The sequence below is a fragment of the Sorex araneus genome, chromosome 3, assembly GCF_027595985.1.
Source record: "Sorex araneus isolate mSorAra2 chromosome 3, mSorAra2.pri, whole genome shotgun sequence".
Taxonomy (NCBI): Eukaryota; Metazoa; Chordata; class Mammalia; order Eulipotyphla; family Soricidae; genus Sorex; species Sorex araneus.
In genome coordinates, this window is record NC_073304.1 from 209,153,582 (window position 1) to 209,167,937 (window position 14,356).

Below are 14,356 nucleotides of genomic sequence, written 5' to 3' on the forward strand. Positions count from 1 at the left end.
TGGGCATCTGTTCTCTCGACTTAAGCCTTAGTTGCCCTAACTTCCTAGCATCCCCAAAATCAGGGTCCTGATGAGGGACTGGATGGACCCAGGGAAAGCGGTGGGCTATATGCCACCCTGGCATCGAGATGGACCTAGTCGAAGTGCCATAATGCTTAAATATAAGTTAAGAGCTTGGTCATGGACAAATTCTGTCATGGTCCAAAAAGTAATAACTAGATTCAGACCCTGCTAGGGTTAGGAATGATTAATCTGGCCTGAGCACTGTAGTAAGATGCTCCCAGGAGAGCTGAGCTGCCCTACAAGCCTCAATGTATCTCTTACAAAAATAAATAATATTACGATGTTAATTAGCATGTTAATTAAGTTATTGGACTAAGGAGAAGAGGAACACCCCTAGGTGGTGTTTGCTTCCTTGAGCCTGATAGGCAGCCATTTCTTTCTTTCTTTCTTTTTTTTTTTTTTTTTTTTGCTTTTTGGGTCACACTTGGCGATGCACAGGGGTTACTCCAGGCTCTGCACTCAGGAATCACCCCTGGCGGTGCTCAGGGGACCCTATGGGATGCTGGGAATCGAACCCAGGTCGGCTGTGTGCAAGGCAAATGCCCTACCTGCTGTGCTATTGATCCAGCCCCAGGCAGCCATTTCTTATATTGATTTTGCTATCAGACTGGGTGTAGTCGGCCCAGAGTGCTTGGAGGAGTTAGGAGAGAGAGCAGGGAGCTAGATGGAGCGCGGAGAGATGAATGGGAGAGACAGGAGAAGAAGGGAATGAGGGACAGTGTGAGGCTAGAATGGGGGCTCAGAGACTACAACAGGCGCGTGGGGAGAATAGAATAAATGGCAACTGATCAACAAACCCGGCTTGCTCCTCGTTTCCTCCTCCGTCTGCCCCATGGCATGGGCCGCCCTGGCTGGGTGAGCGGCCTGAGGTCCCCCAACCTGGGTGGCGAGGGGGAGAACTGCTTGGGCTTCCCTAGCCACTTGGAGATGATACATTATAGAGCTCTTTTAATATGCTAGTTTACCAGTCACACAACTTTTTTATAAAACACCCTCCGGACCACCAATAAAAACTCAATGTAACTTTCTTTGAGTCTTAGAAGCAGGGGAAACAGTGTCAAATTAATACTAAAAACCAAAAAAGTAAATATTGCCAACTAATTTCTTACTTTAAAAGACACCCTTTAGACAGTACAGTGGGTAAATTAGACAGTACAGCGGGTAAATTGCTTGTTTTGCATGCACCAGATTGGTTTAGATCCTCTGCACTACCAGGAGTGATCCCTGAGCACAAAGCCAGGAGTAAGCCTGAGCATTGCCAGGTGTGACCCCAAAACAAAAAACGAAAAAGCCCTCTGAGTATTTGACTAGCAATGTTGGTACTTATTGTGATTTAATCAAATAAATTTAGTATGGTACGATTCCTTGGATTAGCTCAGGATGTGAACAGAGGTAGAACCATTCTCTAAAGTGAAGAGGACACTGTTCACTCGGAAATAAAGAGATATGTGACATAAGATGCTTTTGTATGGGCTTCCAGAACTTTCTGTGGGTTTCTTTAACTCCTCACAACTCTTCTCTGCCACTGCTTTCCATAACTGTGTGTGTGCCCATTCAAAGGCTGCCACCACTCTTCCCTTCCAAGCCATTATGCCCGATCTGATAATGCTGCTTTGCTTTGCTCTGTGCTTCAGTGGCTCCGAGTTGCAAGTTGACCTTTCCGTGTTGTTTTTCAACTTGCTATCATCACAGTTACCCTGATTGTTATTCACACAACTTTAAGCGGGATCACAGAATTCCCCTAACTTGCTTAGTCACTTCTCTGAACACCCAACAGAGGTAATACAAAATTCTGAATTTATATACAAGCTGAGATGAGAAGGGATATGCAGCCCATATCATGAAAAATTAGCTTTGATCTAAACTTAAATTCATTTCTATTTCACTGGAATTGTGAAGTGGGTAGGGCAAGTAGCAAGAATGGTTGGGTGCTGGGATTTTAAGTCAAAGGCTAATAACGATACAAATCATTTTTGAACTAGAAAACGTTTTATTTAAGACAGGAAAGACATGAGAATTACCGCAATAATATTTATTTGTGCATACAGAACAAAATTTAGTACAATAAATTTTAGATGCAGAATTGAAAATATATTTAGGTATATGAGAATAGTTATTATATCATATTAAATTATTTAAATTCATTTATTTACATAGGTTAAAATCATCTAGCAATCAATCACAAATTGACTTCTAGTTTATTTTTTCATAATTCCATTTTCATTTCTTTGACTCATTTAATTCCAACAAATTTCTTTTGTTGGAGCAAGCAATAAGAAATATATTTGTTATATGCCTGCCAAGGGAGCAAGGCTTGGGGGTGACAGGGAACCTGGGCACATTGGTGAAGGGATTGGTGTTGGATCACTGCAAGCCTGAAACAACTTTATTATGAACAACTTAGAAAAATCCACAGTTTCATAAAAATTAAGGTAAAAAATCATAATCCAAATCATTTACGAACTATAGAACTCATGAGTAAACTGTTGAGACTTGCTATCCTCACCTGTTAAATGAGAAGAACAATACCAGTACTGTCTCCATCACTGGGCTATCTTGATGGTAAAGTGAGCATTAATGTGAAAGACTTGTACAATGTCCTTGTGTGAGAAAGAGAGACACAGAGAGAGAGAGAGAGAGAGAGAGGGAGAGAGAGAGAGATTTTTTTCTGCTCAAATGTCCAGAAAAAAACAAACTGACAACATAAACACAGAGATAGATAAGGCAGTTGAAGATGAAAAGAAATTTCAGACATTCTCATAAAATAATACAAACACTTCTTTCTGACGCTGGGACCACAAGTTACTCAATTACTCAATCAAGGTGAGCATTATCATTCCCTGCTCTATTGCAATGACCTAACTGTTCTATTTCCATATTTGCTGTCATCCCTTCAATTCATTCTCCACAATCTAAAGACATGTGAAATCGTTACCATTTCATTGATATCTTGAAATCTCCAAGAGCTTCCATTGCTTTGATACTGCTGTTGTTGTTTTGTAAACCCTGAACATTGCCAGGAGAGATCCAACCACCCCTCCCTCACTCCCCACCACACAACCCCCCCCCCAAAAAAAAGACATAAAATCTACGATCAAACCCATCAGTGTTTTAATATTTTTCTTTTAAAAAATTATAATTTTTAATTGAATCATTGTCTATCATTTATTGAATACAATAATCAATAAATATGTATTCATCATTTATTGAACACAAAGTTGTTTATGATTGGGTTTCAGTCATGCAATGTTCCTATAACTGTCCCTTCACCAGTGTGGATTTCCCACCATCAATGTCCCCAGCCCTATTGTTTTTTGAATCAAATCCAAGTCTGTGTTGATAAGGACTTAAAAGGCTCTGGACTATCCCGCTTGCCTGTTTTAATCCCCTTTACTTGCTCTAGCTGCTGGGAAGACACTGGCCTCCTTTTCCTCCTTCGATGGTATCTCTAATTCTTTCTTGCCTCTCCTTCCTTGCTCTTGGAATAATCAATGTGGAGGCAGGTCCTCCTCATCATTCACAGGAGGCTCAAATGTCATTTGACGCTAGAATTGTCAGGTTCAAACGTCACCTAACTTGGGCTTCCCTTGCACACCGCAGACCTGGGTTTGATTTCCCGGCACCCTGCATAGTCCCCCCTGCCTCCCAATCCCTTCTGAGCAATTCCTGAGCACAGAGCCAGGAGGAGTAAGCTCTGAGCATTGAGGGGTGTGACCCCAAGCAAACAAAAAACATCACCTAACTTCTTTTTACTGCCCTACCCCTACTCCCGTTTTAATCACACTATCCATTTACACTGCCTTCATTGTGCTAATTGACTTAAATTCCCTTTCACTGCAAAGTGTCAGTAACTTGTTGCCTCCGGTGCCTCTCCGTTAGAAAATACAGGCACACACTAACTGACTTTGACCTTCCCTTGTGCTCTCAGTGTTAGTGATAGGACCAGCACCTGCCCCGCAGCTGCAGTGCAATAAACAAATGCATCTAACTTCCCGGGCCTTCAGGGTCCTTGGGATGAGAAGTGGGTAGACACTAGACGGCGTTGCACATTACAATCAAGCCTGCCAACTGCTAAAACTTTGCTCCAGGCGACGCGAAAGCCGCTCCGCAGGCAGGATCCCACTCACTAGTACGATTCCCATTCGGCAAAGCATCCAGAGAGAAGTCAACCGTCGTAAGGGCAATCGAATATCGAACCTCTCCGCATCGGAGCTGAGCCACTGGCTTGCCCAGCTCCTTCCACCAACCGACCCCGGGGTCCTCGCTGCTCGCCCAGGGGAACCGAGAGAAGGGTCTCTGCTGGCCGAGACGAACAACCCCCGCCGCCTCCCCGCTCCCACCTTAAGTCATCCTTCTCCCCTAAACAATCTGCAGTGGGACAACTCTTGTCCCGCGACACCGCCGCGGTCACTTGCACTGGGCTAAGGGTGAGGTTAAGGGAGGGGTGCAGGGGAGCAGCCTCGCCACACCCCTAAGTCCCAGGGGGTGAAACATACATGTAGGGGCTGGGAGCTCTCCCGTGGATTGTGGCTAAACCTGGAGAGGCTTTCTGGGAGAGGCGATGCTACGGCCCGGTCAGAGAGGGCATCCCCAGGGAAAGATCGCAGGGGGGTGCGCTTTCCTTTTCCCAGTGTAGACAAAGGCTGGGAGGGGTTCAGGCGGATAGGAACTCGCACCCCGCGCATATACTAAAAAAAAGAAAATTCGGCACGGGACGAAAGCAAAGTGGGAAGAACGGCCATAAAGAGGGGCGAAAAAAAAAAAAAGCCAAGCAACTCCACGGAAAAAAAAAAACGCGAACTTACCCGCAACCCGGCAACCCGGCCGCCGTAGCCCGACTCTTTTAAGTGCGGCGGCCCCACGGGAGCCGGGTTGCCCGGGCAGCGGCGGCGGGCTCTCGGGCCCGGGTCTCGCGAGAGCGGGCGGTCCTCGCGAGAGCGGCCGGCGGGGCGTCCTTTCCGGGAGCCATGGGAGGGCTCTGGCGGGCGGGCTGGCGGCACGCCGCTCTCCGCGGTGGGCCCTGGCGCCCCGCCGGGGCCCTGTGCCGGGCGGCCGGGAGCGCCGAGTGGAGCCGGGGGGGCGCGGCCGCCGGGACGGGGCTGCGGCGGCTCGCGGCGTGGGCGGGGGCGCGCGCGAGCGGGCGCGGGGCGCGCTGTCCGCCGCCGCCGCTGCTGCTGCTGCCGCCGGCGCGGGCGCCGGCGCTGGTGCCGCGGCGGCCCAAGAGCACGAACCCGTTCACGCGCGCGCAGGAGGAGGACTGGAAGCGGCGCAACCGGACGGTGCTCACGTACGTGGCCGCGGCCGCCGTGGGCATGCTGGGGGCGTCCTACGCCGCGGTGCCCCTCTATCGGCTCTATTGCCAGGTAGGGGCCCGGCGGCGGACCGCGGCGCGGGGGGAGCCCCCCACCCCCACCTCGCCCTCCCGAGGTCACCGTGCACGTTAGCGTGGGCAGGCTGGCCCCTTGAAGGCGAGCGTGTTGGTGGAGACCCGCTCTGCAGAGTTGACAGTCCCTTATAGTTCGGACCTAACCGGAGGGGAGGTGGGGGGAAAAAGGAAAAAAAAAAAAACATTTTCCAAAGCCCGCGTCCAGCATTCTGCCTTGCCTACTCGCCTTCCCAAACGTGCCTGCTGTTAGGGGCCAGGGATGCTGCTTTAGCGGTCGAGCATTTTACTTTGCATGTGCCCGACTTTTCCCCCTCTTCCCCCCCACTCTAGATTGTCATTTATATGAAGACCTTCCTTCGGGGACACTCTTGGTTTCTGGGCCAAGTAGGAATGTGCATTACTGACCCGGCAACTGGGAATATAGTTTGGGGTCGTCTTTCTCTTCTCTCCCCTCCTCTGCGTCATGAACTTGTCATTGGGCATACCCTGGGCTCCGTGTTAGATCCGAAATTCAGGCCCCTCTTTTTTCCTTATCCATGATGAGCCCAGCATAGCGGTTTTGTCCTGGCCCAGAGATGCTGAGAGCCCGCGGGAGCACAGCTGGAGATGCTGGGGAATCGCCAGGCTACACTGTGCTGGGGGCGTGTCATGTGGCCCAGGGTTCCAACTAGGACCCACAGGCCCCAGTACTTTTTGCTCCCTCCCCCCTTTAGTGACTTGTCCCCCACTGGAGGGAAACTGTGGCCCTCACCTGCTACTTTGCCTTTGTTTTGTGGCCACATCTGTGCTCAGGGACTATTCCTGGCTGGGCTGGGTGCCCCAAGGTCGCACCTCTTGGCTAGTGCTAGGGACATCCACTACAGGGCATCGAATCGGATCTCCCACAAATGCCCAGGCCTCTGCTCATTCTCTCCAGCACCTCTGAACTTTGAGCCACGTTCTTGAGTCCAACTCCAGGGCAATTCAATGATAAAGCCAGAGGGTAGAGCCCAGCTATATGTATTTTAATGGATCCTGGTTTCTCTGTAGCCAGGTGTTTGAGGAGGAGCACAGATAAGACAAATTTAACCCTATAGATTCATCTTCTTAATTAGCTACTGCTTGAGCGAGGCACTGGGAGCTCGATTTCAACTCCTACCTGGCAGGGAGATTCTAGATTCTGATTAGGTCCTGAAGAGGCGCGGACTTGGTTTAAAAAACATGCTGCAAGAGAGCTGGAACCATAGTACTGCAGGTAGGGTGTTTGTCGTGTGCTCGGCAGACCCGGATTTCATCCTCGGCATCCATATCGTTCCTCAGTCTCCTCAGGAGTGATTCCTGAGCACAGAGTCAAACCTAAAACCCCCAAACCTAAATAAATAAATAAATTACATTTAAAACACATGCACAAAAACCCAGGTCGCAACTAAGAACTACCCAAAGTGTTCTTGTGGTTCCCAGACTTGGTTTGCAGAGGACTCACCTGGAGAGCTTTTAAGAACTTTAGATGCCAAGGTCCCATCAGTTAAATCACTAGCCAGTTAAGTCAGAAGCTAGAATGGGAGCTGGTCATTAGTGATACTCCCACCTCTCCTTTGTTGTGATGGCTGGGGGGAGAGGGAGTCACATGCCCCTGTGGGGGGCGTGGCACGCTTTGCGGAAGCATTCGTAAGGTTTAAAGGTTCCTCAGTGACCACAGCCAAGTTAAGAATCGGGGGCTGGAGTGATGGTACAACGGGTAGAGCGGGTAGCGCGTTTGACTTGACCTGGGTTCAATCCTCATCCTGTATGATCCCCTGAGTGCAGCCAGCTGTGGCTCCAAAAAACAAAGCCAAAGAAGAATCTCTAGTTAACTCTTCATTCTGCCATAGCTATTTGATCTGGTTGTCATCCTCTGGTCCATATGGGGATTACTTTATCATTACGTTAAGATCAATTAGATGATTAACAGAATTAAATCCAAATCAATTGTTTGTAATAGCTCTCCACAAACTACAAGGGTGCAGTGATTTCATTGTCAGGAGAATGAATGCAGTTTAGCAGCTTCTGAAGACATATTGGTGGTCACCACCTGGGAGATTAGTAGGAATGGTGCTACTGGTTATTACTGAGGAAAGACCCAGGATGCTACACAGCTACGAGTTTGGCACTTCACAGGACAAGACACCCTTCGGCCTGTGTGAAGACAGAATTAATGCAGTCTGAAAAGGCTTGAGAAACCTGCTCCAAGCGGAAGTGAACATAATTTGAATATAATCTCTGTGCAAGTACATGGCAAGAAAGTAAGAGTAATTGTAGTTTGTAATCCTGAATTTAGGTTGAGCGTTAGAATGACATTTCCAAAAGCATCTTTCTCTTTTGATGCCAATAGTGACAAAAAAATAAAGGATTATACAAACCACTTTATACAGTGACCTCATTATATGAGTTAGGTAAGGCGTAAAATGAAGTACTCAATTCTTTTAGTGAAATGAATGAGTAGGGAGCCCAGCATATGTTTTTCCAGCACTTTTAATTTTTCAAGTCACCACACTTAGAAATGTAAAGAATCTGTATTTAAAAACTGCCTGCCAGAAAGAATATACTAAGGGATCAGGTATCTTTAATAGAAGGTGACTCAGATTCTTTAGGAAAATTCTATAAGACATAAAAGATTCTTTTTGTCTTTGAAATGAGGCATTATAGATCTTTTGGGCAGAAGAATATGTTATTTATTAAAGGACTGCCGTCAAATTAGTCTCTAGGGTTGGAGTGTAATTGAGCACATGGAGTTGAGTGATGTTAGATGACTTGTGTAAGAAGTAGAAAATAATACCATATTTTGCCAGGAAACTTCCCCTAGCCTCAACTTTGGAATTTTTTTCGCTAGTAACATTATCAGAAGATCAGAATTCAGGCAACCTCAAGCAACAGTGCTATAAAGTTATGATACAGAAAAGAACCCTATAGAAGCCTGGGAAATGGCATTACTTAAACAGTCTTACTAGAATTGACAATCATTTGAGTTTCACAAGAATTTGTTTCATTGAAATGATAGGATTGTGGGTGAGTTTTATTCTTTTAATAGTTGATAGGAATTACCATCAGTAAAGTGTATATCATAAAAGCTAAGCAAAAAATTCTAAGCTGTATCATTAGTCTCCTTCCTGCCAAATGACTCATTTTTTTTTTGTTTTATCAGCCCAGATAACCAAGTGGTTATTGCAAACACATATAATAGGTGTTTGAAGCCCCCACATTCAAATCACTGACAGAGAATACTGCTAATGCATAGTTAAAATTGTTTTAAATTTTTTTTGGGGGGGGATCCAGTAATTATTAGTACCTAAAGTATTCTTCAACATAGCTGGTTTTCATCTTTTTTTCTAGACTACTGGACTTGGAGGATCAGCAGTGGCAGGTCATTCATCAGACCAGATTGAAAACATGGTGCCTGTTAAGGACCGCATTATTAAAGTCACCTTTAATGCCGATGTGCATGCAAGTCTCCAGTGGAACTTTAGACCTCAGCAGACAGAAATATATGTAAGTGATCAAAGCATACCACTTTTTGGAGTAAAAATTTCATCAAGCTTTGACAATTTAGAAGACACGCATTTAAAGTCAGTTTCCAAATACTGACTAGACTTCATTACTGAAATTCCATTTTTCCCCCCCGCTCCTTTTTTTTTTATTGTGGTGGTGGTAATCTCCAGGGTTAATCCCAGCAGTGCTGGGACGCCAGGGTGTGACCTCACATACTTGAGGCATGCAGTCAACTCCCCCACAGGCCACCCAAGGCTACTGTTTCATAGTGTAACTGAAGAATGTTAAGTTACATGGTATTATATTTTTTAAAAAATGACTTTGAAGTTGTCTTTAATTAATTGTCTTTAATTAGAATCATTTACATTTCACTAAGTTCTCTGATCACTATTACTGAATTTAGGAACAGCTATCATGAATAGTTTCTTTGAGATTTGGATGATAGAAGAAAGATGTAAAAAAAAATCCCTAGTTACAATGAATTTGTAGTTTATTGATTCAGATTGAAAGTACAGTTCTTAAACAATGCTGATTTTTGAAATAGTTATAGTAAATGGTCATATTTTACCTCAGAAAGACTTTTAAGTGGAATTCCAGCAGATTGAACTAAAACTATTTTTTGAACTGAACAACTAGAAAAATTTAGACCCTTTGGGGGAAATCTCTTTTTAGTGTTTTTGTCAGATCAGTAAACAAGACTAGATTTCTTTAATAGGTTGTGACTTTATTACTTCCTGTTGCAGTGTATAGAAGGTGTAAGGCATTAGTAATACAAGTGACAGAGTATCCTATGAGATTATTTTTCTATTGTCCCGTTGTTCATCGATTTGCTCGAGCGAGCACCAGTAATGTCTCCATTGTGAGACTTGTTACTGGTTTTGGCATGTTGAATACATCATGGGTAGCTTGCCAGGCTCTTCCGTTTGGGCGGGATACTCTCAGTAGCTTGCCTGGCTCTCTGAGAGAGACGGAAGAATCAAACCCAGGTCAGCCACATACAAGGCAAATGCCCCACCCACTGTGCTATCGCTCCAGTCCTAAAGAAAATTAATACATAACTTATAAGTGAAATATAACTTAATGCTTTGGGTTAAATGTCATTTCTTTTCAGTCATAATGTTATTCTGGTTAAAAAACTTAATTTATTCTGGTTAAAAGCTGAGTTTAATATTGATAACCCATTAAAAATAGAATTTTCAGTCAGTAATGAAATTTAGGTCTAATTATTAGGTTTGGATTGTGACTTGTTTTTAGACACATATTAGTTACAGATAGCTTTTAAGAATTCATCTATCTTAAGAGGATAGTCTGTACCTAAGTATAATAGAGCATTGGTTTTTCACTACTGTATGCAAGTGAAATTTGAAAATCAGATCTTTTGTAAATAATATTCAATTGATTTTGTTAATCCTTAATATTTGAAAGATATAACTAATTTGGTAGGAAAGGGAGATGCTGTGTGAAATTTGAAGTATTAAAGATTTGTATTTACCTTTAAACAGGTTGTGCCAGGAGAGACTGCACTGGCGTTTTACAGAGCTAAGAATCCAACGGACAAACCAGTGATTGGAATTTCTACTTACAATGTTGTACCATTTGAAGCTGGACAATATTTTAATAAAATACAGGTATAAAATGAAAACTCTAAAAAATGCTAGTAATACATAAAACTGGATCAGAAATACAGTAAAATGATTAAGGTGCTTGCTTTTCTTGCAACTGACCCCTAGTACATTTTGTTATTCCTGAGCAGAGCCAGGAGTAAACATTGAGCACTATCTAATGTGTCCCCCAAACCAAAACAACCACAACAAAAAGTACATAAAATTGCTTAGTACTAAATACATTGCTGTGTTTGTAGTGGGTACTAATTTTTTGAAAGAAAAAAAAATAAGCTTTTTTTCATTGCTTATAGCAATTTTGCATAGGTTGAGAATCAAACCAGTATCTGCTTTAGAGATTGGAATTTGTTTCTCCATTTTTTTGTTTTTGTCTTATGGACCACACCAGGCAGTGCTAAGGGTTTACTCCTGGCTCTGTACTCAAGGATCACTCCTGGCAGGATGGGGGTGGGAAACTCAGGATGAACATATGAGATTCCTAGGTCTGAACCTGGATTGGCCATATGAAAGGCAAATGTCCTACCTCTTGTACCGTAACTGTGGCCCCATCATCTCTCTTAAAATTTGATCTGAAATGAAATGATGTGTTATTCTGTCATAGAATTTGTTGTATTTAACAGAACTTTTCAAAACCAAGAAATGAACTATTGGTTTTTATTATAGGCAATATAATGGGGAATGTTACTAAAATATCTTTCTGTAACTTCTAGTGCTTCTGTTTTGAAGAACAAAGGCTTAATCCACAAGAGGAAGTAGATATGCCAGTGTTTTTCTACATTGATCCTGAATTTGCTGAAGATCCAAAAATGGTGAATGTTGATTTCATCACTCTTTCTTACACGTTTTTTGAAGCAAAGGAGGGGCACATGCCAGTTCCAGGATATAACTGAAGCTAGCAACAAAGACATCTTCAGATTTGTGATTTTTGGAAAATCATGTATCTTGTCTTCTCAGCAGAGAAAAACTCTATAATAATATAAACACTTATATTTAAATATTTTTTCCTTATCTAATACCTAGAACTGACAGCCTTTTTATGGAATCCACATGCCTGTACAGAATGTATGACTGTTTAAAAATCTTACTTAGTTCGATAAATAGGATTAAAAGAAACTTTCCTAAATATATAGGCATGAACTTGATGGTTCAGTTAAATTGGCTGTTCCCTTCCATATTTTAAGTCCTTCATGTTTATAAACAATAAAGTGAGCCTTTTTTCCTTCAATGCCAGGTTATTTTTGGCTCTAATTCAGAACTTTTGATTATTTCTAAAATAACTTATTTTCTTTCATTGTGAATAATGACTATTTTTAAAAGTTCAAGATGAAAGAACCACCACTAAGCCCTCTATGAGTAAGTTGATACTATGATATCAAAGTTTGACTGTATTTTTCCTTTAGGATCCAGTGTTGTTTTATATTCAGAGCACTGAATTTCATTGTTATGAAATGTAATGTCATGAAATCAAAACAAAATGTCTGTGTACGAGATGTCTAGTAGTATTTCCTGTAGTTCTAAGTTCCAGAATGTTAAAATATAAATATGGAAAAAAAATATAAATATGGGATCATGAAGATCTACTGATATCACAAGTTCTGTGAACAAACCATGAAAAAAAATTAAATTATTTTTAATAGTAATTTTATTTTTCATTGTAATTTATAACATGTAAATGAATTCACAATTTGTTTTCCAGCAGTTTTTGTCCAAAGAGGAAAATAGCAGTATAAAGAAAAAAGACACATTTAGAATTATCAAAACTTATTTAAAAGCAGCTCAACATACAGGCCAGTGACCTTTTCAAGAGTACCTGACATAAATTAAACAAAGAATACTATTAAAGAAGTGTGCAAAATTACTCTCACATTCCACTTTAGTTAAATGAAGGCACTCAGTATTTTTCCTGAATATTTAATTTCTTATGTTTTATACTTATCTATTCATAATTATTTTTTAATAATCTTTGACTACTCATCATTTAGCCATAAGATGGTTCCTAACTGTAGGAAGACCTGTGAATTAAAGAGGCTACAGTTAAACTCCTTGGCCTCAAAACAGAAATTTTCTTCTGAAGTTCTAAGGGAATATATGTTACAAAAAAGTTCTCAAGCTCAGAAGCTTTAGCTGTTGTTAGGGGCCATAAATGTTACTCCAGAACTGTTCTTAGTCCATGAATTGCAGAGAGAAGTCCCACCAGACTTGACGTACTGCTGGTAGGCCTGGTCTTCATGGGCACCAAAGCTGGACAGGGTTTACCAGTTTTAGAGAGCTGGCATCCCCAGTGGGGCTAGTGAGCTGGCCATCACTTTCACCTGCAACAGAAAGAAGATAACTAATCTCCTCCGTTCTTCGCTTTTCCAGTTCTTGATAACTAGTCAGTCTGGAATACAAAACGTGAGAATGGGCTACTTCGGCTAAGGAGTAAGGAGAATAAATATGGTTTACCAGCTACTGTTTGATTAGTTCAGCAAATCAGTGCAGAAAGAATTTAAGAATTGAGCTAGCAGTGAATGAGTTCTCTCTGTCCCAAGAAGCATTCTCTGCACATAAGACAACTGATTTTCATTGTTTGATTTCTGTTGCTCATCCACTTTTGTTAGCAATATTTCTGTACTGTAAATCAACTTCTGCATTCCCAAGATTATATTTAGATTACAAAGAATGAACTTTATTAGTGAATTAATAGCTCAGTACAATTTAAGTGTTCAGAGAAATTTATATAATACCACTACTTCACTTATCAGTCTCAAATAGACGTTTAAAAATGTAAATACTTTTAAAAAGTGTCACTACTGGGGCTGGAGAGATAGCACAGCGGGTAGGGCATTTGCCTTGCACGCGGCCGACCCGGGTTCGAATCCCAGCATCCCATATGGTCCCCTGAGCACCGCCAGGAGTAATTCCTGAGTGTAGAGCCAGGAGTAACCCAAAAAGCAAAAAATAAAAAAATTAAAAAATAATAAATAAAGTGTCACTACTAAGGGCCAGAGACTTAGTACAGAGGGTAAAATGCTTACCCTGCACGTGGCCAACTTAGGTTCGATCCCCAGCATCACATATGGGCCCTGGGTGAGGACTCCAAGCAAAATAAATGCAAAGTACAGGAAGCAGGGCACCAGAGACAGAGATCGCTGGGCTGGGAAGCATGTTTCACGTGCAAGAGAGCCAGGCCTAGGCCCAGCACTGCATGGTCTCAGCACTGAACTGGAAGTAGCCCACACACTGTAGGTTGTGGCCCCCAAACTGAAAAATACTGATAATTCTGTTCAAATCACGTAGTATAAATGGTAACTTGGAAAGGCTCAAATCTTTACCTCAACGTTCAGTATGTGACTGGGTTTCTTTTAAGTGACGATCATCAATTTCTTCATAAATAGTTCTGAAACAAGGCCATAAAAAGATAATGCATGAGTTCCAAAGTATCATTTTCACTTTTAATCACTACTGTAGCAGTGTCGTCCCGCTGTTCATTGATTTGCTCGAGCAGGCACCAGTAACATCTCCATTGTGAGACTTGTTACTGTTTTTGGCATATTGAGTACGCCATGGTAGCTTGCCAGGCTCCGCCGTGCAGGAGGGATACTCTCGGTAACTAGCTGGGCTCTCCAAGAGGGATGGAGGAATTGAACCCCAGGTCGACTGCGTGTAAGGCAAATGCCCTACCTGCTGTACTATCGCTCCAGTCCAATCACTGCCATTTTAATTAAAAATCTGGTTCTTTTTAAGTATTAAGGTTTTGTCAGTAACGATTTTTGCCTAAAACTTACTTAAAACATTCTTA

General features: G+C 42.6%; 3 protein-coding genes across 4 annotated transcripts in view; 1 reads left to right on the top strand and 2 right to left on the bottom strand.

Annotated features, from left to right (window-relative positions):
• STXBP4 (syntaxin binding protein 4) overlaps positions 1 to 4,932 on the bottom strand; it is a 174,272-nt gene extending 169,340 nt beyond the window's left edge. Inside the window, exon 1 of the mRNA XM_055133881.1 lies at positions 4,869 to 4,932. The gene's annotated coding sequence lies outside the window, so the exon portion shown is untranslated. The remainder of the gene's footprint in view (positions 1 to 4,868) is intronic.
• Positions 4,933 to 5,015: 83 nt separating this feature from the next.
• LOC101541439 (cytochrome c oxidase assembly protein COX11, mitochondrial) lies at positions 5,016 to 11,800 on the top strand. The gene is made up of 4 exons (XM_004608649.2): positions 5,016 to 5,426; positions 8,798 to 8,953; positions 10,456 to 10,581; positions 11,286 to 11,800. The coding sequence occupies exons 1-4, from the start codon at positions 5,031 to 5,033 to the stop codon at positions 11,463 to 11,465; spliced, it is 858 nt and encodes a 285-aa protein (XP_004608706.2). The 5' UTR covers positions 5,016 to 5,030; the 3' UTR covers positions 11,466 to 11,800.
• Positions 11,801 to 12,199: 399 nt separating this feature from the next.
• Positions 12,200 to 14,356, bottom strand: part of TOM1L1 (target of myb1 like 1 membrane trafficking protein) — a 52,576-nt gene continuing 50,419 nt past the window's right edge. For both annotated transcript variants that reach the window (XM_055131033.1, XM_055131032.1), the window contains exons 15-16: positions 13,890 to 13,954; positions 12,200 to 12,887 (exon numbers count right to left, since the gene is read on the bottom strand). In XM_055131033.1, the coding sequence (XP_054987008.1) occupies positions 13,891 to 13,954 (64 nt within the window). In that variant the 3' untranslated portion in view covers positions 12,200 to 12,887; position 13,890. The remainder of the gene's footprint in view (positions 12,888 to 13,889; positions 13,955 to 14,356) is intronic.

Excerpts from the sequence above, each read along its gene's own strand:
- LOC101541439 (XM_004608649.2), top strand. The coding sequence starts at position 5,031 with ATGGGAGGGCTCTGGCGGGCGGGCTGGCGGCACGCCGCTCTCCGCGGT. Across the intron at positions 5,427-8,797 it reads TCTATCGGCTCTATTGCCAG|ACTACTGGACTTGGAGGATC; the intron begins GTAGGGGCCCGG and ends CTTTTTTTCTAG. Across the intron at positions 8,954-10,455 it reads CTCAGCAGACAGAAATATAT|GTTGTGCCAGGAGAGACTGC; the intron begins GTAAGTGATCAA and ends ACCTTTAAACAG.